Source organism: Oryx dammah, unplaced genomic scaffold (genome assembly GCF_014754425.2).
Source record: "Oryx dammah isolate SB20612 unplaced genomic scaffold, SCBI_Odam_1.1 HiC_scaffold_22, whole genome shotgun sequence".
NCBI classification, from domain to species: Eukaryota; Metazoa; Chordata; class Mammalia; order Artiodactyla; family Bovidae; genus Oryx; species Oryx dammah.
In genome coordinates, this window is record NW_024070206.1 from 61103371 (window position 1) to 61130644 (window position 27274).

At 49.2% G+C, this 27274-nt stretch overlaps 1 protein-coding gene across 1 annotated transcript; it reads left to right on the forward strand.

Annotated features, from left to right (window-relative positions):
* The first annotated feature begins 1210 nt into the window (after positions 1–1210).
* On the forward strand, positions 1211–15908 carry RBFA (ribosome binding factor A). Its single transcript, XM_040264399.1, has 7 exons — positions 1211–1730; positions 4347–4389; positions 6324–6500; positions 6976–7088; positions 9600–9684; positions 12177–12250; positions 13367–15908. The coding sequence occupies exons 1-7, from the start codon at positions 1606–1608 to the stop codon at positions 13626–13628; spliced, it is 879 nt and encodes a 292-aa protein (XP_040120333.1). The 5' UTR covers positions 1211–1605; the 3' UTR covers positions 13629–15908.
* Positions 15909–27274: the final 11366 nt, after the last annotated feature.

The window sequence follows — 27274 nt, forward strand, 5'->3', positions numbered from 1 at the left end:
GATATCTGGCCCCACCCACGGGCGCCCCGCCCAGCCTACGGTGCACGGTCCTCTATCAGTCCCGGCCCGGCCCACTTCCCTAACGACAAGAGTCCGCACACCCCTGCTCACTCGCAGTCCCGCCCCTCCCCGCACGTGCCTCCGCTCGGCCGCCTCAGGGCCCGTCTACTTGTCCCCAGACACCGCCGCGCCCTTTCGCCCCGCCAACAGTCTCCCGCCCACTCCCAGCATGCCCAGCACTTGGCCCAGAGCCGCTTCACGGGTTCCCCTAACGCGTCTTCCAGCCCCCACGTCGCCTCAAGGCCTTACGTCGCTCCACCCCGAGTGGCAACGCTCCACGTCTCCCTGGCAACGTCGGCCAGCCACGCCCTAGTGTACATAGCCCCGCCCTATACACCCCGTCTCGCTTCGCCCTGCCCCACGTCTCCCCGTCAATTTCACTCCACGACACGTCACAGTTAACGTCACCGCGTCCAGCGTCACTTGCCAGAGTGTCTCCTTGGTAATATTGCCCCGCCCACACACACGCCCACCCCACTCCAGTACTCTTGCCTGGAAAATCCCATGGACAGAGGAGCCTGGTAGGCTGCGGTCCATGGGGTCGCGAAGAGTCGGACGGACATGACTGAGCGATTTCCCTTTCACTTTTCACTTTCATGCATTGGAGAAGGAAATGGCAACCCACTCCTGTGTTCTTGCCTGGAGAATCCCAGGGACCGGGGAGCCTGGTGGGCTGCCGTCTATGGAGTCACACAGAGTCGGACACGACTGAAGTGACTTAGCAGCATACATCGCCCCGTCTCGCTTCACCCCGCCCCACGTCTCCCCGTCAATTTCGCCCCACGACACGTCACAGTTAACGTCACAGCGTCCAGCGTTGCTTGCCTGAGTGTCGCCTTGGCAACGTCGCCCCGCCCACGCCAAACACGTCAGCGTAGCCCCTCCCCACACGTTGCACCGCGTCTCTCTGCTCCACGCCTCCTTGGCAACGACGCCCCGCCGACTCCTCGTCAGTATGCTGCTGCTGCTGCTAAGTCACTTCAGTCGTGTCCGACTCTGTGCGACCCCCTAGACGGCAGCCCACCAGGCTCCCCCGTCCCTGGGATTCTCCAGGCAAGAACACTGGAGTGGGTTGCCATTTCCTTCTCCAATGCACGGAAGTGAAAAGTCAAAGTGAAGTCGCTCAGTCGTGTCCGACCGTCAGCGTCAGTATAGCCCCGCCTATATTTCCGCTCCGCCCGAGCGCTCCTCTCTCCGTCTCCTTGGCAACATTACACCGCCCACACCCACGCCCCTGTCAAAGTATCCTACCCCGCACATCGAACCGCTCTGCGTCGCTCCGCTTTGCGTCTCCTTGGCAACGTCACCCTGCTGACGCCGCGCAAGCGTAGCCCCGCCCCACACGTCGTCCCGCCTCGCCTCCCTCCGCTCTACGTCTCCTTGGCAACGTTGCCCCGCCCACGTCTTGGTCACAACCACGCCGCGTTTGTCTTCCCGCCCACATCTCCCCGCAAAGGTCGCCCCGTCTGGTTTTGCCCCGCCCCACGCTGCTCGTCACCGTCGCCCCGCCTTGCGTCGCCATTTGTCCGTAGTTGCTGAGCAAACATGTGGGCCGCTCTCAGGGGGCGGCCGGGGCTCTACTTGGGGCTCCTGAGCGGTGCCCGAGGTCTGCACAGCTCGCCTGTGTCCTGTGGCAAGAACCTGCTCCAGAAATTTGCTTCGAAAACCAAGTAATGTTCCTGAGTTGGGTGGAGGGCGTTGGGGCGGTGGCCCCGATGGGGGTCCTCAAGGGTGAGGGCTCCGCCTGGACGCTAGTAGGCGCCCGAGCGCGCAGCCAAGTCTGAGCGCAGTCTCCGCGTGTGAAAGCCACCCGTCACGGCTGCCGTTTGCGGGTTTTCCTCCCTACCTTTTTTCTTTACTTTGATACAGTTGTGATGATTTAAGTCTGCTAAAAGCAAAGTGAGCTTTTAAAGCAAAGTGATGTTTACCTTCCACCGTGGGTCCGAGGTTCCAAATCCTCGGATTCAACCAACCTTGGATTGAAACTATTCAGAAGAAATTCCACGAAGTTTTTAAAAACACAACCTGAGCTTGCCTTGCTGGCAACTGTTTTGGTAGCATTTACATGGGATTAGGTATGGTAAGTAACCTAGCGATGACTTAGTGTGTCCAGGAGGATGCGCGGAGTTTGTGAGCAAACGCAACGCGTTGGGCATCCTCGAATTTTGGTGTTTGTGGGGTCTTGGAACCAGTTCCTTACAGACACCGAGGGATGGTGATTCTTACTAGTAGAAGCTTTTTTTCGGGAGAGCGGTTTCATCACAGGGAAATAAGAAAAATATGTAAAAATTGCCTTTCCATATTAATGCTTTCTCTGTGAGCATTTTTTGAAGAATAAAAATAATCAGAATAGATTGCGTTGTGATAAGAGATAAGTATAATAAATTATTGTTAATTTCCATATTTTGATTCTATTGTAGATGTAAGTGTATATATGTATATGTATATGTTTTGTTTTTAAAAAGTTTTATATTGGCAAAGATGAGTAGAGTTCCCATATGAGTACAGTTTCCCCTGTATTAATCTTTTATGTTGGTGTGGCACATGTGTTACAGTGGATGAACCAGTACTGATTCATTATTATTAACTAAAGTCCGAGCTTTATGCACCTTTCTTTCCTTTTCCCCTGTCCTTTTTCTGGTCCAGTATCCTATCCAGGGACATCTTTTTAGGTTCCTCTTCACAGTGTTAGTTTCTCCAACTGTTGGTGCTTGATGACCTCCACAGTTTGAGGAGCACTGGTTAGATATTTGTAGAATGCCTCTCTGTTGGTACTGGTGTGATGTTTTTCTCTTGATTATACTGGGGTTTTGGTTTTGGGGGAAGACGATACATGTAAAGTGACGTTTTCATCACATCATCACACATATGAACACATACGTGATATCAAGATGGTTTATCCCTGTTGATGTTGGTCTTGATCATTGACTGGGGTCCTTTGTGTCTGTCAGGTTTATCCACTGTAAAGTTACCTCCCCTGCTCTGATTCCATACTGTCGTCTTTGCGGGAAAGTCACTGTATGCCGCTCACACCTAAGGAGTAGTGTGAGTTAGGTTCATGAATTATTGAGAGTTTTGATGGAACGTATGTCTCTTTTAATCCATTTGTTAATTCCTATCAGTGTGCACCCATGGGTTAGAACCCATTATTACTTAATTTTGCTCCAGTTGTTCCAGCTTTGGACCATTGGTAGCTCTTTCAGGTGGCTCCTATGCTCCTTTGACATGCCTCATTGTTAGGGGTTTTGAAGTAGTTTTTATCTATTTTATTTTATTTATTTATTGGTTGTACTAGGTCTTTGTTGCTGCCTGCAGGCTTTCTCTAGTTGTGGGGAGAGGGGGCTACTGTCTAGCTGCGGTGAGCAGCTTTTCATTGCAGGCTCTAGGACGTGTGGGCTCAGTAGCTTAGTTGCTCTGTGGCATGTGGGATCTTCCAGGATCAGGGATCAAACCCGTGTCCCCTGTGTTGGCAGGCAGATTCTTAGCCAGTAGACCACCAGGGAAACCCTTGAAGTAGTTTTTACGTTTAAAGAAATTTATTAGCACTTCTTTACATTATGGCACTACAGAATGCCTCAGTGCTAGAAGCAGCCACTTCTCCAGGGAGCTCTGTCTGGTTCCTTCGCTGGACACTGGCATCAGAACCATGATCTGGAGCTGAGTATGTCATTGCTCCTGGGGTATTTGTCTTTTACACCCTTTCAGCTGACAAAGTGAAAACAATATGTGTTCAGGTTAAGCGAAGGGTATATGCTTATCTATAAATGTATCTCCATCTCACCACCTGTAGCTGTAAATAGTGGAACTTGAGTTCCTGCTGACCTCCATCTCTAACCTGTTGGTGCCCAAATGGTCCTCACCCCCTTCCCTTGCTTGTCTGCAGGAGTCAGGAGCCTGGCTCTCCCATTTGCCCTCTGCTGACCTAGCTGTCGCTGTGTGACCGTGTCAGTTGTTAACCAGGTCCCAGGCAGCAGCTTTGTGGAGTAGGACAGTGCTGTCATGCATGTGGTAGGTGTGTTTTTAAGATCCCCTTTCTCCATCTTTGGGACTAGAAGTAGACTTTAGGTAAAACTTGGAGCTGAATTAAAACTGCCTCCTGTCTCTCCCCCAAAACCCATGCTGCTGTCAGGTGGATATCTAAATCTTTTAGAACCCCAGGAACTTAATCTGTATGTTCAGGCTTAGCCCTTTAGAAACAGCTATGATATCATAACCTATGGTTAGCATTTGTAACTGTTTTGCCAATTTGCCATTTTATCCAGAAGAGTTCTCACTTTCTCCCACAGGAAGAAGTTCTGGTATGAAGGTCCTTCCTTGGGCTCTCACTTGGTAAGTAGGAGGAGCAGTGACGAGCATTTTGGTATCTCAGAGGGCAGGAGGCCCTGCCTTGGCCAGCACTCCAGCCTGTGGTCCGTCCGCATCAGTACTGGAGGGGTGAGCCTGCATACACTGCTAACGTGGGGATTTGACCTTTAAAAAAATTACAGCACGGTTTTCCAGAATGTCGTATCTGTTATCAGATTCTAACATGGTGACATCCATTCAGGTTGTGTGTGTGTAACACAGGTATGTGTAGGTATGCAGGCACTCCTTGTGTTGCGTTTGTTACTGTGTTTTTTACGGATTGAGGTCTGTGGTATCCCTGCTTTGGCAGGTCAGTGTCAGCATGTTTTAGCAATAAAGGGTTTTCAGTTTAAGGCGTGTATCTTTTCTTTAGATATCTTGTTACTGCATACTTAATAGACTACACTGTAGTGCAGACATAACTTATATGCATCAGGAATCCAGAAAATTTGTGTGACTCACTGTATTGTGATATCTGCTTTATTGTAATAGTCTGGAAGGAACCTGCAGTATCTCTGAAATACATTGTATGTGTATCCTGGAAGTGTATGTAACTAATGGTCCCTTTTAGAAAAAAATACACTGTATACTAGAAACTTCCTGCTTCACTGAGTACACTAAAGCCTTTGGCTGTGTGGATCACAACAAACTGTGAAAAATTCTTAAAGAGATGGGACCACCTAACCTCCCTCCTGAGAAATCTGCATGCATGTCAAGAAGCAGCAGTTAGAACCGGACATGGAATAACAAACTGGTTCCAAATTGGGAAAGGAGTACATCAAGGCTGTATATTGTCACCCTGCTTATTTAACTTACATGCAGAGTACATCATGTGAAATGCCAGGCTGGATGAAGCACAAGCTGGAATCAAGATTTCCGGGAGAAATATCAATAACCTCAGATATGCAGATGAAACCACCCTTATGGCAGAAAGCAAAGAGGAACTAAAGAGCCTCTTGATGAAACTGAAAGAGGAGAGTGAAAAAGCTGGCTTAAAACTCAACATTCAAAAAAAGATCACAGCAGCTGGTCCCATCACTTTATGGCAAATAAATGGGGAGACAAAGGAAACAGTGGCAGACTTTATTTTCTTGTGCTCCAAAATCACTGCAGATGGTGACTGCAGCCATGAAATTAAAAGACGCTTACTCCTTGGAAGAAAAGCTATGATAAACCTAGATAGCATATTAAAAACTGGAGACATTACTTTGCCGACAAAGGTTGGTCTAGTCAAAGCTATGGTTTTTCCAGTAGTCATGTATGGAGGTGAGAGTTGGACTATAAAGAAAGCTGAGGGGTGAAGAATTGATGCTTTTGAACTGTGGTGTTGGAGAAGACTCTTGAGAGTCCCTTGGACTGCAAGGAGATTAAACCAGTCCATCCTAAAGGAAATCAGTCCTAAGTATTAATTGAAAGGACTGAAGCTGGTGCTCCAATACTTTGGCCACGTGATGTGAAGAACTGACTCTTTGGAAAAGACCCTGATGCTGGGAAAGACTGAAGGCAGGAGGAGAAGGGGACGAGAGAATGAGGTGGTTGGATGGCATCACTGACTCGATGCTTGAGTAAGCTTGAGGAGTTGGTAGCGGACAGGGAAGTTTGGCGTGCTGCAGTCCATGGGGTTGCAGAGTCGGACACAGCTGAGCAACTGAACTGATACTGGAAACCACTGAATTGTACTTTTTAAGAGGGAAAATTTTATGGTATGTGGATTACATTTCACTAAGAATTTTATGTACTTGGCCATACTTTTAATTTTGAAGGGATGCTAGGTAAAATCTAGATGGGTCCAGGTCTGTAAAATGAAGTATATCCTCATGAAAGCTAAGGTGGCTGAGGGTGACCCTCGTTGTCGTTAAGGTTCGCGTATAGGTGTCATGTTGGCTTCTGTGTAATGTTGGCATTTCTTCTTGATGGAGACCCACAAGTCCTCTCAGTTGGAGTTCCTGACGAAGAGCACCTCTCGGAGAACCCGGAAGGAAGACCAGGTGCGCCTGCGGGCCCTGAATGGCCTCCTCTACAAAGCACTCACAGACTTGCTGTGCACCCCTGAAGTGAGCCAGGAGTTGTGCGACCTGAACGTGGAGCTCTGCAAGGTAGCCATGGGACCTCATACCCCGACAGGTGCCTCGTGCTTGGGAGAGGCAGGAGGGAGGCTCGGTGTGCGCCTTGAGGTGCCAGGAGGAAGGTGTGGGGTCAGGCACAGACAGCGCCTGGTGCTCTTCCCTGGGGTGAGGCGGGCCATCAGAGGAAGATCTGGGTCAGACGAGTGGTGGCCCGTGTGCCTCCCCCTCGGGGTAAGGACGGGGAGCTGGCTCCTGCCGGCTTTACCCTCAGGGTGGAGTGGGTTCACCCAGGGAGGGCAGAGGGCACTGAGGCGCTTCTGGGATGGGGCGGGGGCTAGAGTCAGGTCAGGGTGCAGGGCTGCAGGGGCCTGGGGCCCTGGCGCTGGGCGCTGGTGCTGGGGGCGAAGCCAGGACTGCCCTTGGGTTAGTGCCTATCTCCTGACACCCTCTGTCCACGAGAGCCCAGGTGAACTGACAGTGATTTGGGGCGGGGGTGGGGGCTCAGGTCTCTCTGACTTCAGACTTCTCTGCCTGCCGCGTCTTCTGGAGGGCGACCCTCTCTGAGGCTCAGAATGCACACACGGAGGCCGTCCTGCGGAGGAGTGCTGCGCACATGAGGTGAGCCGTCTGCCTGACCCTGCCTGCCAGCTGGTGTGTTCACCACTTTGGCTTTTAAGGAAAATTTGGGAAGTGTTTTCTTGAATTTCAGAGCAGAATTCACATTTTCATATAAGCCACAAGCTAGGTCAGTGGTTCTCTTAAGTGGGGCCTGGTTCCCCAGGGACCTCCGAGGTCCTTTGTGGGGGGATGTTCATGAGGTTAGAGCTATTTTCATGGTGAGGTGTGGTTTTCCTTGCTCGCTCTGTGGACATTTGCACTGTGGATGTCCTTGTCGTCACTGTGGCGTCATCATGTACTCAGATAATCAACTGCCAGCTTCATTAAGAATACCCTTGGTGAATAAGCAGAAGTTACTCCCTTTATTAAATCTGACCCTTCAGCACATCTTTTTAGTATCTGTGGTGGAAAGTGTGAGGCCCTGGTGGTTGTCTTGGAAAAACATTGTGGTTGCTGATTGTGACCCGGAATACACATTTTTCACTTGGAAGAACAAGCGAGCCAACTATGGTTATTAAGATGTAGGAATTTGACAGAAATTTTCTCCAAAGTGAGTAAAGTGAACCTGTCACTTCAAGAAAACAACTGACCATGTTTGACCAGTGATAAAATGCAAGCTTTCAGTATGAGAATTTTAGAAAGCCTGTACCCACTACTGTGAGTTTGACAGCTTTGCCGTTTATAAGACCCTTTTGATGAGATTGGAGACGATATATTGTAAAGTGCATCATCATTCTGAAAACTACCAATGTATGATATTACAGAATCAGCAATGGGGAAAGGTCAGTTCAGAGGGCAAGAGGATCACAGGAGTTCAGTGGACAGAGAGTGACTTGTCCATCCGTCTGGTGGCAGATTCCACGTTGCAGCCTTAAATACACTACTTTTGTTGAGAGTCTGTGTAGCATCAGAGAACGTCGACACCTTTCTGAAGGGCTGTTCACATACTCTTCCTTTTTCAGTTTCTGATCTGTGAGCTTACATTTCCCTCTTCTTTTTTTAAGCAAAATAGTAGGACAGATTGAATGCAGATACAGAGGTGAGGATCTAGCTGACTTCCATTATGCCGAGTTTTAAAGAAATTTGAAACCATGTAAGCAGTGTCACTCTTTTTAATCTCATTTAAAATTCAGCTGTTACTTTAAATGAATTAATGAACACATATTTTTACATTTTTCAGCTTCACTTTCTAATGTGTTAAGTATTGATTGATGTAACCCACATAAACAAAAGGTCTTTGGTGTCCTTGGTAATTGTTAAGAGTATGAAGGGGGTTCTGAGACCAAAAATTGTGAGGACCACTGAGCTGGGTGGTAGGAAAAAAGTTACTCAGTTTTCTCCTCAGTCTTTAAAACGTGGAAAACCTCAGAACTGGGCTTTCTCCATCCTTCTTCTCTCCTTTCTCCCTGGGTCTCCTGCCTCCACTGTACAGCAGGCTTTCATTTTTCTGCTTAAAGTTTTATTTATTTTCGGCTGCTCTGGGTCTTCGATGCTGCACACGGGCTTTCTCCAGCTGTGGGGAATGGGGGCAACTCTCTCGTCGCAGAGCACGGGCTCCATAGTTGGGGCTCACGGGCTTAGTTGCCCCATGGATGTGGGCTCTTCCTGGACCAGGGTTCTTGACCCCTGGGCCTCAGGGAAGCCCCATGCTTCCTTTCTAGAAGGCGAGGGGGTAGATGCTGCGAGCAGGGTCCTGCGGGTCTGGTGGTTTTGCTTCAGCCGCTCTGCATCCCTTGCAGTGCTGTGGTCTCTGAAGCCGGGCGTCAAAGAGTGGTCAGTCACTCTCAGTTTTTACATTTCACAGAAACAAGAAAACAAGAGATTTCCAACAAGTGTTGAGATAACAGCATCATTTTCTGATTAGCTTTTAGGTAATCAGGAAAGTGGGGCTTCCTTGGTGGCTCAGTGGTAAAGAATCACCTGCAGTGCAGGAGACACGGGTTCGATCCCTGAGTCGGGAAGATCCCCTGGAGGAGAGCATGGCAACCCACTCCAGTGTCTTGCCTGGAGAATCCCACGGACAGAGGGGCCTGATGGGCTACAGTCCATGGGGTCGCATACAGTCGGACACGACTGAAGCGACTAAGCAGCAGCAGCAATCAGAAAAGTCAGTTGAACAGAACGTTTCCCACCTCTTTGGACTTCCAGGCTTCAGTGTAAAGGTCTCCGTGTGACTGGGTGCCAGCTCTGTCGCTGAGCAGCTGTGCTTGCACGTCCCAGCAGTGTTTTCTGTGTCTGGCGTCTGGTGGTGGGGGGCTGGCGGCCACCCTTCTGTGGCGCTGCTGCTGGTGCCGTGAATGGAGGGACAGGATGCTGGCGGTGATGCCCGGCAGGCCATCCCAAGTTTTATACCCCTGTTGAAATGTGGCAGTGGGCTAAGGAAGACTTTTCATCTTTGAATACTGTGATGAACAAGACTCACGTCTCACCTCTTTGTGAGATGACATTTCTGTTTCTGGCACCCCTCCGCCAGGTGTCACCTCAGCTGCTCAAACCTTATTTTCTCTCCAGGCATCTTCTGATGTCCCAGCAGACTCTGAGGAATGTGCCGCCTATAGTGTTTGTTCAGGACAAAAAATACGCAGCTGTGATGGAGGTAAGACTTTTACATAATTGCCTCTTTACTGTGTCAGCTTTTGTATGCGTAAAGCTTTACATTTAAGTTTTAAATATTCAAAAGAATACTGTGTACAGATTTTAAAAGGTAATATTTGGAAAGGTACAAATGAAAAGTAGGGCTCCTGTACCCCTGTCCTCAGCCTGGTTCCCCAGAGGAAGCCACATTGCATAGCTTTAAATTTTTGATGCTCGTCAGTATCACTGTCAAAACTACAGCCCCATAGTTGTAGTTTGAGTATCACATTCAAAAACTGCAACCCTGTCTCTCTCATAAACGTGACGCAGTCAGAGCTGCCCACTGAGCGTGCTGCCTCCTCTTGCTTCCCTGGGTTTCAGTCTGTCTGTGGTTACTTTACACCGTCAAGGCTGACACACTTACGTTCTGTCCTGGAACTGTCATTGTTTCATAGTTGTTTTCCTTGTGTGAAGTACAGGTTTTAGAGGTTAAAAACCTGTTAACGTACATGCATTTTTCACCTGGTGGTAGTTCCTGGGTTATTAAGGTGTCTTACACCTTCACAGGTTCACTGAAGAAGCCTGCAGCGCTGCAGGAGGATTTGGTGGCGTGTTCAGTGTAAGACTAGGTAGTGCGTAGGTCCACAGAGGACAAAGATCCAGTTGTACATTGCTGTCTCATTTCTCATCATACAGCCTATCCTGGAATATTTGGATAATAGCCTCGTGGGTGTGTGGTTTCCTCGCTAGAAGGGGAGCAGGAGTGAAGATGCAGAGCCGCTTGTCAGCCCAGGCGGGCTTTCAGCTGTGGTGTGCGGACGCCAGCAGGAGTCCCCGTGCAGGGCTGTGGGAGGGGCCCAGCCTGTCCCAGAGGGTGGGCTCCTTGCTCTCACTGAACTGTGACTCCTCTCACTCTCTGTGGAGGAGGATTTTGTAGTTGCAAGGTGCTCCCTGGCTGTGTAGCTTCCTTTCCAGAAAAGTCACTGGAGGGAGGGTATATGCTCCCACCTGTACGCTTGTGTGTCTCCAGGGGGGCCTTTGTCCACTTCAGGCCTGTCTGTTCTACCACACGTGCTCAAGGGAAGTGCTGAAGTGTAGGACACGAGCCACATGGTGATGGCGGCTCCTGCACGTGGAGCCACCAAGGGAAGGTCAGGCCATGGCTGGCCGCATTGTCCTGCACTGTCTCACTGTAGTTAGGAGTCAAGGCTGGACCAGAGTGGGTTTCTGATTTGGGCAGGTGACCGTCAGGGGCATGGTCACTGCTTCCCCTGGCTAAGTCAGAGCAGAATTTTTCAGACTCTGTACATTTTTAAGATTTAAAATCATGCATTGGTAAGCAGAAATTTGAAATTAGTTCTGGATGAAACTTGGAGTCTTCTGTCAGTCAGTTTATTTCTAATACTGGTTGCAACAAAAGTCGCAAGTAGTTGCTACTGCTCCAGTTTGAACAGCTTACTTTGCGTTCTCAGGATAGAATGCAGTCTTCAGGTCACAGGTCTGGGTGTTTGAAAGAGGCTGGGTAATCAGCTGTGTCCAAACTGAAATCTAGGTAGTTCAGCAGAATTACTGGTTCTGCCAGTGATCACACTCAGGGTTGCCCAGCACTGGTGCTTCTGCCAGTGGGCACACTCAGGGGTGCTTAGCACCGGTGGTACTACTAGTGCTAACTCTCAGGGGTGCTCTGCACTGGTGGTCCTGCCAGTGCTCACACTTAGGCGTGCTCATTACTGGTGGTGGTACTAGTGTGCACACTCAGGTGCTCAGCACCATTGGCTATCAGGAATGTGAGTTAACTCCCAGTTTTAACTAGAGGAGGCCCGTTTGTCCTCGATGTAGCATCATCATCCTGTTCCTGGGTTTTTTGTGGACTGACTCGTGGCTGGTTCACCTTGTGGTTTTAATAGCGTCACTTGTTGGTGATGACTTCATGTGGATGTCGGGACCCCGTTGTGGGTCAGGCTGGCTGGGCTCGCACTGAAGTGGGAGCTCAGGCCTCAGTGCCCAGCCTGGGTGGGACTACCTGGCGGCATCAGAGCAGGCAGGTGAAGGTGGGGCCCCTCGCTGGGGCCTGCTGAGGAGCAGAGTACATCTCCAGCCTTGGCCCCGCACACCGCGCAGAGCTAGAGTCAAATGCCGAGCTTTGTGACTCCCACATAGCCACATTTGCCTCAAGCAAATTCTGTGGCAAAATTGAAGCATTTTACAAAACCTCATTAGAAACCAGTAAGTGTCAGTAATTCAACTAATATTTAACTGGTTTCTTTGTAAATTTGACTAACATTTACACGCTTTAAGTACAGTCTTTTGAGAAGACTCGGTTCATTATCAGAACAAGTGTAACTAAGATTGCAGGCATGGGCAACATCAGGGAGGGAACACTGTCACGCAGCCGGGCCCTGAGGTGGCCGTGGCTCTGGGCGGCCTGACACTTGCAGTCCGCTGGCGCCCCACTCGGGCACAGGCAGTGGAGAAGCACAGCTCTTTAGTAACCCATTGTCTGTTCCGTTTCAGATTGATCGGCTGTTGGCAATTGCTGATTTTGGACCTCGGGGTGAAAAAGAAGACTTTGTGCAAAGTGACTTCAGGTGGTAACATATGGACGTGTATCTCTGATGTGGGCACACACAGCTATGGACGTGTTGGTTTCCACAACCGCTGCACAGTCCTGCCCGCCCCCAGCCCAGTGTAGCGGGGGTGGGCCCTGGTTTATGCCCTAGGGTCTTGACCTGAGGCCCAACCCAGGGTTGGCCCATGGCAGGCCACAGTGGCAGCTGGCCAGTTACCCAGCACCTTGGGGAGGCTGTCAGGAGGGCCTCTGGGCCCACTAGGAGTGCTGGGGCCTGGACGCTGAGTGCTGGTGGTTGCAGCTCACCCTCCCTGTTCCCTCGTGCGTTATGTCGAGTGCCTGCTCCCAGCAGGCCTGCTCTAATGCTTGGGGAATGCTGTGAGTGGATGGCAGAGTCTTTGGAGCCTGCATTTTGCTAGGAAGCAGTGAACATCAAGGTAGGCCTCTGAGAAGGTGACGTGAGGATTCCAGGTGAGGGAGCAGCTCCGCCGGATGTCTAGCCTGTGTCCTTAGATCATCTATGTGAGCATCACTTGGGCACCGTCAGGGCCTCGGGGGCTGGGGCCTGCAGGAGCCAGCCTGCCAGGGGGTGGGGGCAACACTTGGACCCCTGAGCTAGGGCAGAAGCCTCGAGTGGCAGTGAGTCTCCAGTTCCAGCTCAGTGAGGAGCAGACCTGGGCGAGGCAGGTGGAGCGCCTGTGGGTGTGGAGCCCTTCCAGGTCTGAGAGTGAGGGGCGTGCTGTGGCCAGATTGGGGTTTTGAGAGGATTGCTCTGGTTTTGCCCTCAGAATGGACTTGTCTTCTCTTTTGGTTCATCAGGTAACTAAAGACCAGCTCCCCATGATTCTCTTTAACTAGCCTAGTGCACTAGCCATGTTTAAGTGGGGCAGCATTGACACTTGATGTCAGCCCAGAATGTCTGCATCAGGAGCATGGGGGCCTGAGCCACATACAGGCTCCGGGAGTGCTGGTCAAGAAGTGCTAGACTGGAGACCGCTGGACCAAAGCCCGCTTTGTGCTGGCTCCACAGCTCCACTGGAGAGGTGGCAGCACGGTGTGTGGGCAGGGGGCTGATGGCGTGTTTGCATGCCATGTGATATTTGTGCCCGGTGTGACAACTCCCCTTCTCCCCCAGTGACCCCAAGGCCCTGGATGCTGCTTCGCCAAGTGATACCCTGGGCCCTGCTGCACACTTGAACCTGTGTGGGATTGACCATGAGGCACTCAACAAGCAGATCCTGGAGTACAAGAGGAGGAGAGAGCAAGGGCATGGGAGCATGGACCCCCTGCGGCCAGAGCACATGGCTGACCTGACGAAGCAGATGAGGAGGAGGAAGGCTAAGCCCCGCGTGGATGATGACCTCTCTCCCAAGAACTTTCTGCAGGGTGGGGAGTGACAAGCCCCTGGACGATCGAGGGGCCTCCTGAGGAGTGCGCCCCAGGGTACGAGTGGGGCTCCAAGAAGCAGAGCAGGAACTGAGTTGGAGAGAAAGGATCAGAAGGCAGTGGATCGTGACCTGGCTCCGGGCGCGTGCGCACTGTGGGTGCCGTCTGCACGCTTTGTGCGGTGTTGCAGGAGAGGCCTGTGGGAAGGGTGTAAAACCCTCTTGGTATATGGCGAGCAGTCAGGCTTCCTTATTTGGGATCCACTTGTGCACGTTTGCTCACTCACTGGTTTCTCCACCGCCCCCAGATCCGTGGCTGCCGTGCTCCCCTGGTCTTCGTGGACGCGCAGACATGTGGACACTTGAGTCCTGGGGTGCATAGGTGGCCTCTGTTCACAGAGGCGCTGCTTTGCCTGCTTCGTTCGCCTTGTACTGTAAACGGCTGTCCTCTCCGCAGTCAGGTTAGCGCCATATTAGTGCCTTTTGATGGAGATGTCAGTCCTGGCCCTGAGTTGCCGATGAGTTCTTCCGAATGTGAGATTCTGTTCTGTGACTTCCAAAGAGAATGCTTGTGTTAGATGAGCCTCGTTAGGAAATAACCATCTGAGTCTGACACAGAGAATGTGTCCTAAACTTGGGGCGTCTCGACTCACCAGGTGTCAGCCTTGAAGTATTGAAAATGCTACCAGCCCAGTTCAGATGATTGGAGAAGGGTTCCTGTTGAGATACAGCAGAGACGTTTGTAGCACAGCTTTCAGGGTGTGTGATCCCCCTTCTCATAACATCTCTTGGGAAGGTTGCCCGTATCCCAGCAGCAGTGGTGTGGCCTGGATGCTCCGTTCCCTGTTGGCACCTGGGACGAGGTGCAGTGCCCGGCAGGGATGTGGCCCCTGCTGGAGGGCCAGCAAGTGTCCTGGGACACCGGCCAGCCACATGCGTACCTGCTCTGGCCACATGGCTGTGCGGCTGGTGCGTGTGGTGCCCTGGAGCTGTGCGGGTACCTGTGTGGGTGTTTCCTTAGGAAGGTGGGTGCTCACACAGCCTCTTGTCCAGACCAGAGGTGTCTGGAAGGAGGACTGGCCAGTGTGAGGATGTGCACGGGACCTGCGCTGACGGGCAGTGTGGTGCACGTGGGAGCGCCCGCCTCAAAGGACTGGGGGTGCCTCCGGGGTGTTTCTGGTGCTCCTGTCTTGCCAGGTTGGAACCAGAGCTCACACATGTGCCCTTGGAGGCTGGAGAAATGCCATCTCAGTTCTACCTGAAAGTTCATGGCGCTGCTGTAGCCTTCATTTTGAAGGAAAGCTGTGTCTTCTGCCGTAGCTTCCGTTGGGAGGAAGCCCTGCCCTGCAGCAGAGACAGCCCCAAACTGGCCACGACCAGTGGGATCGTAGCAAGCTTCCCTAGACCTCAGGGCACCTTCCCTTTGTAGTCCTCCCGTCTCTCATACTCACACACATTCAGACACACACTCAGCACAGTGTCTCAGTGTGAGAACGTGCACGTGCACACACATATCTCTACACCTTCCCTTTGTAGTCCTCCCAACTCTCATACAGACTCATATACACTCAGACACACACACAGCACAGTCTCAGTGTGAGAGCACACACATGCACACACACACCCCTTCCCTTTGTTGCCCACCCAGCTGACACTCAGTGCAGTGTCTCAGTGCAAGGCTCTTGGTAGTCTTCCTGCCGCTGGGCCCTGAGTCTTGGTGAGAGGAATCTTGCTGTCTTCCCTCCTAGAACAGCCATGTACGGTGTCAGGACCGATTCTGAGCCCCAGGTGCAGAGGGCAGAAGGGAGGTGCTGTCACATTCCCTAGGAATGGCAGCTCCGGGTGCCCATGGACTCTCCTCTAGTAGCATCCCAGCAGCAGCAACCTGGACTCCACTTTCCCTAGAAAACTCAGCTCTGTCTAACCAGGAGCTTCGCTGAACATGCTGTGTGAGCAGCAGCTCTTGAGTTAGCCATTCAGTGTTTCACTTTACCTTCTGAAGTGCGTGCAGGTAGTCTCACCAGTGTTTAAAGACCTCAGAGTTTTCAGTAGCTGGAGGAAAAACTTGCACCCTACACTATTTCATTTAGCTCTGCATATCGGTTCCCAGTTTTATAGAGTGCAGGTCCCTGCCGCATTGTCTTCATTTTCAAACTGACTTATGCATAGCACCTCTCCACATGAACTGTGACATTATTAGATCCAGCTTATTAAAGTAAGCTGCTCTGCGAAGAATATGTATGGAAGGAACTCTGAAATGTTCAATAAAGTCTCTTCACTCAGCCCCAAACATAAAATCCCCTCTGTCTCCACTCTGCAGATGGTCCATGAACTGGCTTTGGAGAAGCGCTTGATGCGGGTTCTGTAGACCTGAGTCAGTGAAGTGCAGTGGGGAGAGGCCCCTGTAGGTGACGCGTGTTCTGTGGGCTGAGAGCTGCATGAAGAGCAACCAAACGTCATCGCGGTTGGCGTGGTGTTGGCGTTCGTGTTGTGTAGGCTGGTCCTTCCATTTCCAGAAGCTGAGCTCCTGATGTCTGTCCCTGCTCAGGCCCACGACTTGCAAACTGGCTTGTGGGCTGGATGCTTGCTTCACACGTTACTGGGACCAAGGAGGCTCGGGAGGAGTCACTGTCCCCATCTGGCTCCCGTGCTCAAGTACTGGGTCTTCAAAGCAGATTACATCAGATACACGTGAATCTTGGTCACAAGCCACCAGCAGTGGGGTGTGGGTGTTTTAGTGACCAGAAAAGCAAAAGTGGAGGAAGAACCACTGAGAAGTGAGGAAAGTCCTTGTGAAATCCTGCCTGAATTCTAGATGTAACTGTCAAAGCCTGGCAGGGCTGTCCATGTAACAGAGCTCATAATAGTATGCTAACTATTCTCCCCCCAAAATGAGGAGAGAACACTTATCAAATTATTCTAGAAGGCCAGTATAACTCCAACACCAAAGCCACACACACATGACAAAGAAAAGTGAAATCCAGTATCCTTCATGAGCATTGATGTGAAAATCAACAGAATACTAGCAAACAGGATTCAGCAGCATATCAAGAGGATTAAACACCATGACCAAGTGGGATATATCCTTGAAATGCAAAAGTTCAACACACGAAAGTCATCAGTGTTACGTGCCACATCAACAAAGTGATCGGAAAAACCACATTCTCAAATGATGCAAAAAAAAAAAAAAAAAAATTCAACACCTGTCATGAAAAAACACTCAAGATAGGAATGGAAGCAGACTGCCTTAATATAAAATCTATATGAGAAAATCCATAGCAAACAGTACCCAGTGGTGAAAGACCAAAAGCTTTTCATCCAAGGTCAGCAGCAAGACCAAGATGCCTGCCTGTTTAAACCGTTTCTATTCAACATAGTCCTGAAAGTTCCAGCCAGAGCAATTAGGCAGGGAAAAGAAAAGGCCTACAAATTAGGGAAAAATAAATGGTCTGTTTGCAGATGATATGGTGTTATACATAGACTATCTTAAAGATACCACACCAAAGAAAAGCTGTTAGATTTAATAAATGAGCCCTGCAAAATAGCAAGATTAAGTCGGCACGCAAAAAGCTGTCACATTTCTATACATGAGCAATGAGTGATCTGAAAGTGATTACAGGGTATTTCCTGACAGTCTTACTGGTTAGGACTCTGCACTTTTGCTGCTGGGGCCTAGGTTCAATCCATGGTTGGAGAACTAAGATCCCACAAGCCATATGGTATGGCAAAAAAACAACCCAAGACCTGATATTACAATAATATTTACAATACTGCCAAAAAAGAAATACTTAGGAGTTAAGCGTAAATGAGAAAGACTTGTACAATGAAAACTACAAAACATGCTGAAAGAAGTTAACTGATTGGAAGACTTATGAAAACAAGTATTACTCAAAGCACTCTACAGATCAGTGGAGTCTGTCAAAATCTTGATTTTTTTTTCTCTAGAAATTGTCAAGCTCATACTATATTTCATAAGGAATCTCAGATTCTGAGCAGTCAGCACAATCCTGAAAAAGGAATTAAACTGGATGACTTTCATTTTCCAGTTTGAAAACTTACTGCAAAAACAACAGTAATCAAAACTGGGTGTTGGCTTTAAGACAGACATATAGACTAATAGAATAGAATAGCCCAGAAATGAACCATCACATAAATGGCCAGATGGTTTTTGACAAAGGTGCCAAGATCATTTAGTGGGCAAAGGAAACAATGGAGAAAAGGAAATCTCAATAAATTATGCCAAGAAAGCTAGATACCACATACAAAAGTGTGAAAATGGGGGACTTTTTTGGAAGTCCTGTGGTTAAGACTCCATACTTCCAATGCAGGGAGCAAGGGTTCAATCCCTGGTCAGGGAACTAAGCAAGTGCCATGACCAAAACAGAAAAAAAAAGTATGAAGTTGGACATTTTGTTTTTTCAGTCGCTAAGTCATGTCCAGCTCTTGCAACCCCATGGATTGCAGCACACTAGTCTCCTCTGTCCTCCACTATCTCCCAGAGTTTGCTCAAATTCATATCCATTGAGTCAGTGATGCTATCTAACCATCTCAACCTCTGCCACTCTTTTCTCCTCCTGCCTTCAATCTTTCCCAGCATCAGGGTCTTTTCCAATGAGTCAGCTCTTCGCATCTGGTGGCCAAAGTATTGAGGGTTCAGAATCAGTCCTGGTGAACATTCAGGGTTGATTTCCTTTAGGATCGACTGGTTTGAGCTCCTTGCTGTCCAAGGGACTTTAAGAATCTACCACCACAATTTGAAAGCATCAGTTCTTCAGCTCTCAGGCTTCTTTATGGTCCAACTCTCACATCCTTACTTAACTACTGGAAAAACCATAGCTTTGACTCTGAACCTTTGTTGGCAAAGTGATGTCTCTGCTCTTTATTATGCTGTCTAGGTTTGTCATAGCTTTCCTTTCAAGGAGCAAGCATATTAATTTCATGGCTGCAATCACCACAATCATTTTGAAGGCCAAGAAAATAACATCTCTCACTTTTCCCCTTCTATTTGCCATGAAATGATGGAACTGGCTGCCATGGTCTTTTTTTTTTTTTTTTTTTTTGAATGTTGAGTTTTAAGCCAGCTTTTTCACTGTCTTTTTTCACCCTCATCAAGAGGCTCTTTAGTTGCTCTTCACTTGCTGCCAATAGAGTGTTATTATCTGCATATCTGAAGTTGGTATTTCTCCTGGCAATATTGATTCCAGCTTGTGATTCATCCAGCCTGGCATTTTTCTTGATGTACTCTATGTGTAAGTTAAATAAGCAGGGTGACAATATACAGTCTTGTACTCCTTTCCCAATTTTGAGTCAGTCTACTGTTCCCTGTCCAGTTCTAACTTCTTGACCAGCATATATTTCTCAGGAGTATCAAAGACCTAAATGTAAGACAACAATATAGAGAATTTGCTGGCAGTCCAGTGATTGGGAGTCCATGCTTTCACTGCCAAAGGCATGGGTTCAAGCCCTGGTTGAGGAACTAAGACCCCACAAGCCACATAAAGACTTAACACTAAAACTTTTAAAAGAAAACATAGGACTAGAGCTTCAAAACACTCAATTTGGCATTGATTTCTTGGATATGACACAAAAGGCATAGGCATCAAAAGGAAACAGGCAAGTTGGACTTTGTGAGAATCTTTTGTGCCAAGACACTATAAATGAAATAAAAAGGCAATCCACAGAATGGGAGATAATACTTGCAAATCATATGTCTGATAAGGAATTAAAATCTAGAATGGATAATGCTTACAACACAAGTGGCAACAAAACAATTCAAAAACAGGCGAAGGAACTTAAGTAGAATTTTCTCGAGATGTACAAATGACCAGTAACCATATGAAAAGAATGCTCAACAGCACTAATCATTAGGGACGATGGGACAATAGGACATTAGGAACAATAAATCAGAACTACAATATACCAACTCATCCATTAGGATGGCTAGTATTAAAAAGAATTACAAGTGTTGGCGAGGATGTGGAGAAATGTGAACACTGGCACACTGATGAGAAGGTAAATGGTACAGCCAGAGGCAGCCCGCGGTCCTAACCTCTGCTGCACCCCCCCTTATCTGCGGGGCGGAGCCCATCATGGGAAGAGGGAGCCTTCAGTTGGGAACTGCGCATCCTACTACACACCTGACCTGCAGATGCCCCGGTGGGCAGGCTGTTTTCTGGCTACCTATGGGGTTGTTGCCTTCGTTTCGTCTCCGGGGTCCTTTCCAGCATGCGACAGGAGAGTGTGTCCCGGGGCAGTGAGGCGGGCGCAGTGGAGCAATTCGGGGATGGAGAAAGGCAGGGGGGTGAGAGGGGAGCGGAGGGGCACAGAAAGTCGCGGGCTTGCAAGCTCAGTCCTCATCTTACAAACAGGGAAACAGGCTGACCCGGCTCCTGCTGGCCGGTGCTTAGTGCCCCGAGAAGGCAGCAGGCAGCCCCGACACCCCCGCCCCCAGACGCTGAAGCCCGCTCGGGTTCTGCCGGACAGCCCGCCCCTGAGGGCTGCTGGAGCCCCCAGAAGACGCCTGGCGTCCACGCTAATCACAAGAAGTTGGCAAGAGCTGACCTAATGAAACCCTCGAACCAGTCTCATGAGCACGTCGGTGAACTCTTTCTCTGCGAAACTGCTGCGGAAACGGGGACTGAGTCCAGGCGTCTCAAGCTAAGGAACTCCATCAGCGTCTGTTACTTCGTCAGGTAGGTCAGCCGTTCCCAAGCTTCAGTGTACACCCCGGGGTCCGGTAACACCGTACGCGGCCGACCACCTCTCCGGGGACGCAAGCCTGAGGCCCGAGGATCTGCGTTTCTACGGAGCTCCCTGGAGACGCGGCGCTGCCGGCCCGGGAGCACGCGCTGTGGCCCACCGAGCGTCTCCGGCAGGATCTCCCCGGGGAGCGCCCTTCGCCCTTCTCCGCTGCTCCCCGGGGGTCGCGCGTTGACCCTCCGCACACGTGGAGCGGAGCCCCGTGGGCGCCACAGGCCGGCTTGGGGCGGCGCGGGTCGGCGCGGAGTGACCGAGGCACACCTGCGTCGCGACCCCCGGGCTCGGGGCCTGGAGACGCGCGCGGACCTCCGTGTCGCGTCTGGGTCGGGGGCAGCCCCGGCCGCCCTGCCGCCGGGCGCCCGGGTAGCCCCGGGTCTTGTGCGAGGAGGCGCTCCCGGCCCGGTGCCCGCGCCCCGCTCGGCTCTCAGGACGGGGGTCTGCCGTCCAGACTCTCCCGCGCCCCGGCGGGGGTCGCAGTGCAACTGGATTGAAGGGCTCCGAGGTCTGAGGAGGAAACCACTCCAGCCGCCGAGCCAAGGGGGAGAGCTTCGCCCCAACCCCTCATCCCGCTCTTTCCACCTGCAGCCCCGGCCTGGAGCTCGCGCGGGCGCGGGGGCTGTGTGCCGCCTCCCCGGGCCGAGTGGGAGCCGCTGCCGGCCCCGCCCGGTGCGCTGGACACGCGGCGCGGACGACCCCGGCTTCCCCCTCCCCAGGCCGCGGGCAGGCTCCTCCGAGGGTCCTGCGCAGACCCTGCGGTGTCGGGGGGGAGACGCGGGTCTCCAGGTCTCGGGAAACACCTCCAGATGCTTTGAGCCGGGAGCGGAGCTCCCCTTTAGCCTGGAGAGGGTGGGGGGGCGGGGCGGGGCGGCGTCGGGAAGAGGCGCCCCTGACTGGGACCCGGGGCGGCGGGCAGCGGGCGGGGAGCCTTCTCTCGGTGTCCCGCCAGCCGGGTCGCAGTTCCCGGCCGGCCGGGTCCCGCTCGCTCCACCGACTGTCGGCGAGAAAACCGCTCAACGTTCTTCTGCAAGCTTGAAGCAGAACATGGAAGCAAGGTCCTTGTTTAAAAGAAAATCTAGAAAATGGTTTCCTGCGTTGCGGGACCGGACCGCCTGCTAGAACCCGGCAGGTGTGAACCCAGTCTCTGGTGCTCGGGCCAGACTCCTGAGCGACTTTGAAGGGCGCGGATCTTTCGCCCTGGGAGGGAACGCGCCGAAGGACCGGGTGGTGTGGTCTCTTCTGAACTGACGATTGCAAACAAAACACCCATGTGCCTTCTCTCGGTCTGAGAACCACAAGCCGGGAGTCCTCCACTCAACTCTCCTTCTGAATTCCACCAGAGAGACTGCTGGATCTTATGGTGGTTCTGTTTTCAATTTTAGACAGAATTTCCATATAGGCGGCACCAATTTACATTCCGACCAGCAGTCCATGAGAGTTCCCTTTCCTTCACACCCTCGCCCGCTGTTGTTGCTGTCTTTTTGACAGTAACCATTCTGACAGGTGCTGAGGTGACATCTCGGTTTAGTTTGCATTTCTCTCGTGACTAGTGACACTGAGCATCTTCTCAGGTGCCTGTTGGTTATCTGTGTGTCTTCTCTGGAAAAATGTCTGTTGAGGTCCTCTGCCTATTTTTAAACGGGGTTGCTTGTTATTTTAATGGGGGAGACCAGGGAGGGGCCCTGGAGGGCGTCTGTCTGGGCTTGGAGGGAGGGCAGGGGAACAAGGGACTGCTGTTGACAGTGGCTGTGACTCCTGGGACCACGGAGACCCCTCTGAAAGCTGAAGGTCAGTATTATCAGAACATCAAAACAGGGCTCCGTTGGTAGCTGATCCTCACCTCCTGCAGCTACCACTGGGGGTGCAGCTGTACCCCAGGATGGCCAAGAGTTAGTACAAACGTAGACCACTGGGCAGACAGTATTGGTTCCCATTTAAGCTTTCTGAGCATTAGCAGTGTCGCAGGGCAAGGCCAGACAAAAATTTTTCCTTCTGACTTTACAATTTGAGTTAGATAAAGGACAGTAAAACCCAAAAGAGAAGGATAGGAGGAAACCACTAAGGAAGCAAAAAGGAATTAATAGAGAGCACATGTAAACATTATACTGTACTGTGCAGACAAGCTTGTGTGTGACGCACTTAATGTTGGAGATAGATATGAGGAAATTGCTTTTATCTTAAAGGCCAAGTTTTAAGCCTTGTGCCTATTAGAAGAATGATGAGCATTCTGCCTTTACAGGAAAAGAGTGAAATTTATTAACTGACAATTTTGATAAAGGAGAAATTCTGAATGAGGTATTATGCTGTTGTTTTCTATATAAAATATATAGTTTGAATTTTTGTAAATGTCTACTTTCAAAGCTTTCTTAACTGCCTGCTATTTCATTTGCACCTGCCAGGGTGCTCTGCCGAGCACTTGAGAACCTGAGTGTGTCCCCTGGAGAGCCATCCGCTTTGTTGGGGTTCAGAGTGAGTTCTCAAAGTGAGCTTCACTGAGGTTTTATTTTAAAATGTAAACATAAACTTTTCCTCTAAACAATTCGGAAATCATTTTTTTCCCATGGCTCTTTAAAAGAAACTCAGAGCATGTCCTGATATGTAAATGAACAAAAATCACCTCCATTTTCGGCTGTTTGGAAGCAGCGCTTCATGAAAGAAAAGACAATGAGAAAGGCAGGAGTGGAGAGGCGTGTCCAGCCATAAAAGCTGTTCCAATCACACTGGGGAGAACACGGAGAAATGGCTTGGTAGATGAAGTCCCAGTGTCGCCTGTTGATGGCTCTGAACTTGTGCAAAACCCAGAAAGTGAAGCTAAATTAGACATGGAGGAAGAAGATGACCAGAAAAGAGGTTTAGAAGCCTTCAGTGCAGGCTTGCTGGCTCAGGTGGGAGGGGGTGAGGTTACACTGTGCTTGCCTCGCGGGTTCAGATGTTCATGGTTGATTATCGATACCTGTGGGCACTTAGGCAGAAAAATGGGAAGACCAAGAATGAAGAGTTGGAAGGCCTGTCTCTGTACGCAGTTGGGGGTGTGAATTCAGGTAACTACTTAATTTCTCTGAGCTGCTGTTTCCTCATCTGTGAGATGAGACAGTAACATCTCTATGCTTCTTGAAAATTATATATTAATTCTTCTTCCCCTTCACTACCTTTTATGATGATTTATTTTTCAGTTTGGGAATAAGTATGTGTAAACCAATTTTTAATTGATGACTTTTTCCTCCTAAAAATACTATCTCTCTTCTAATAAAAAACTTAAAAATACCACTGGGAGATCAGAAATTCCCAATGTTTTGCTATTTCTCCATTAAGGCAGGATTAATTTGATTAAAACAGCTTGTGAGACATAATTCTGGGGAACCTGAGAAGCAGAAAGAACCGGTTGGAGGACAGACTGGAAGTACAGCGAAGGGAAGGACTTCACAGGGTTGTTCCCACTGCCTGCAGTCATCTCCCCTCACGACCACTTGCTGCCTTGACCCAGTCGAGCTGACATCCTTCTGACTTAAGGTTGCCACTCTGTCAAGAATGCGCCTCCAGATTAGGTCTCTGGGATGTGGATGCTCGGAGAGTCTCCCTTCTTCAGGAGTGTTTGCTCAGGTTATAATTAAACTTTGACTGTGTTCTTATTTCACTAATGACAATCTCCCTCATGGTTCTCTAACCTCTATGAAAGCAGGGATTGAATTTCTTCTGTTTTCTGCTCATTACTGTCTCCTTGGTGTCTAGCAGGCACAAATAAATGTAAAACAAAGATGAGAAAGGCAAGATCACATCTAAGGTATTCACAAAAAATATCTTTCCATAGAAATGTCAGTGGATTTGGATGAGCCTTAGAGATGTATTTTATTGAGACGGGCATGTGTACAGTGGTCTCTCTGTGCGTTGCCAGGTATAGTTGCCTATGTGACTTGGAAATCCAGCCCACTCTGCTTGCAAAGGTGTGTCCCCTGATGTGGGGCTGGGTCTGCCCAGAGGAAAACACACACACACACACACACATATATGATGTGTCACTTTTATCTGGAAGCTAGGACCCTCAAGGCAGCACCCTCCCAAAGGTCTCCCCCTGTGGGCTGACATGTCAGGCTCTGGGGCTATGTAGTCACCCAGATTGCTCTTTTTTGTGGTGGACAATTATTTTTACAAAAGCTGATGCTGATTATAGAAGGAACCAGATGAGAGTGTAGAAAAAGTCCAGCACAGGCTATTTAGACCCAACTGAACAACTAAAAGCAAAGCATCTGGTACTTGTACTGAAACCAAGTTCAGTGAGAAGAAGCAGAACAAACTTGCTTGTTCTGTGACATGTCCAGCATATACGCCCTCAGGTTTAACTTCTGATTTTGAATGATTTGATGACTGAGTCCCTCTGGGTCATATTGCTCATTCCTCTGTCATGGAGAGGGACAATTCTTTCAACATGAAAGCTGTTAATTGTAGTTTTAAATGTCATTTGTAACATAATCCATGCATGCCGAAGTGTTTAGGGACATAGTAGACCAAAACTGCAATTTCCTTTGAGTGCATAAAAAAAAAAAACATGGTACAAGAGATGAAAAGTTGATTCACAATAGCATGGAAACAACATAAATGTCCATCGACTAATGAATGGATAAAGAAGATGTGGTACATATATGAAATGGAAAACTACTTAGCCGTAAAAAGAATGAAATAATGCCATTTGCAGCAACATGGATGCAACTAGAGGTTATATGAAGTGAAGTAAGTCAGTAAGAGACAAATACCATGTGTTATCACTTATATGTAGAATCTAAAATATGGCACAAATGAACTTATCTACAAAACATAAACAAACTCACAGAGAATAGAATTGTGGCTGTCCAGGGGGTGGGGGTGGGGGAGGGAGGGACTGGGAGTTTGGAACTAGCAGATATAAACTATTACATATAGGATGGATACACAACAAAGTCCTACTGTTTAGCACAGAGAACTATATTCAATACCCTATGATAAACCATAATGGAAAAGTATGTAAAAAAGAATGTCTCTATGTGTTTAACACTTTGCTATAAAGCAGCGATTCCTTGTAAATTGTAAATCAGCTTTGCTTTACAAACATTGTAAATCAACTACGCTTTGATAAAAAAATGAATGAAAAAGATGAATAGCTGGATAGCTGGGTGATATAGCAAATACAGCAAAATTGTTAATTGTAAGATCTAGGTGATGGTGTTCACTGTACATTTATTTCAACTACTCAGTATGTTCAAAAATTTTTATAAGGTGTTGGGAGAAAAATGAATTCTTTCAGCATTTATTAAAGTTTTATTATGTTCATCAAAATATTATTATAAATTATATTAAAGTAACCTAGGCATCAGGGATACAGTGATGACCAGGAGACATGGCCCCTGTTGGTACAGCACTCCTTGAGAGAGACAGATACATTAGCAAATGAGGATCACACAGTTAGTGCAGCGTTCTGTGAATATCAAGAGGAACCCATTACATCTTGCCACAGGTACGTGTGCAGTGCTGGTGGTCAGGAAGATCTTGGAAGAGAAGCCAGCAGAACTCAGCCTTGAATGGCAACGGAATAGAAATCAGTTCAGGTTGTGGAAAAGGGAGGAATCCCATGAACAAATACTGTGCAGTGTTTGTGTGAGCGGGAGATGGGCTGGGGATGGTCAGCACTGGAGAGCTTGTGTTCAAGCTGAAAATCTGTTCTTTAACAGTTACGAAGTCACTGGTGGCCAAAGTCATTCAGTCGTCTGACTCTTTGTGACCCCATGTACTATACAGTCCATGGAATTCTCCAGAGCAGAATACTGGAGTTGGTAGCCTTCACCTTCTCCAGAGGATCTTCCCAACCCAGGGATTGACCCCAGGTCTCCCACACTGCAGGCGGATTCTTTCCCAGCTGAGCCACCAGGGGAAGCCCGGTGGTCAAGGGATACCTGTAATTTCCCACTCTTAGATGCGGGTGAGGGTGGCGCAGGAGAGCACAGGGTGAGGAGCGGAAGCAGCAAGACATTTGGAGATACGTGATACGATCCTCCCACTGGAACTGCGTGGTCTGGGTCAAGGGTGACCAGAAGGCTGTAACTTTTCATCCCACCCATTTCTTCAAGAAAGATATATAGGGACATCATACCCATTTCCTGCTGTGATTTATTATAAAATTAAATCATAATTCATAAATAACTATAAAGAGCAAATTCTCCTTCAATTATGGCTTGGATTCTTGTAGAGAAAAAAACAAATTGTGGTTGAGTGATATCAACCCAGCACTCAAGAATATTTTAAAATTAATTCATACATTTACTTAGTGCCTCTTATGTTTTTAGTCATTGGGTTAAACTGAGCAGAAGTTACCCATAGAGAGAAGCTGAAATTAGGAGAGAGGAATGCCAACAAAGGTCCGTCTAGTCAAAGCTATGGTTTTTCCAGTAGTCATGAATGGATGTGAGAGTTGGACTTTAAAGAAAGCTGAGCGCTGAACAATTGATGCTTTTCAACTGTGGTGTTGGAGAATACTCTTGAGAGTCCCTTGGACTGCAAGGAGATCCAACCAGTCCATCCTAAAGGATGGAATCAGTCCTGAATACTCATTGGATGAACTGTTGAAGCTGAAACTCCAACACTTTGGTCACCTGATGCGAAGAACTGACTCATTTGAAAAGACCCTGATTCTGGGAAAGATTGAAGGTGAGAAGAACTGTTGAAGCTGAAACTCCAACACTTTGGTCACCTGATGCGAAGAACTGACTCATTTGAAAAGACCCTGATTCTGGGAAAGATTGAAGGTGGGAGGAAAAGGGGATGACAGACGATAAGAAGGTTGGATGGCATCACTGACTCAATGGATATGAGTTTGAGTAGGCTTCGGGAGTTGGTGATGGACAGGGAGGCCTGGCGTGCTGGGGTTCATGGGGTCG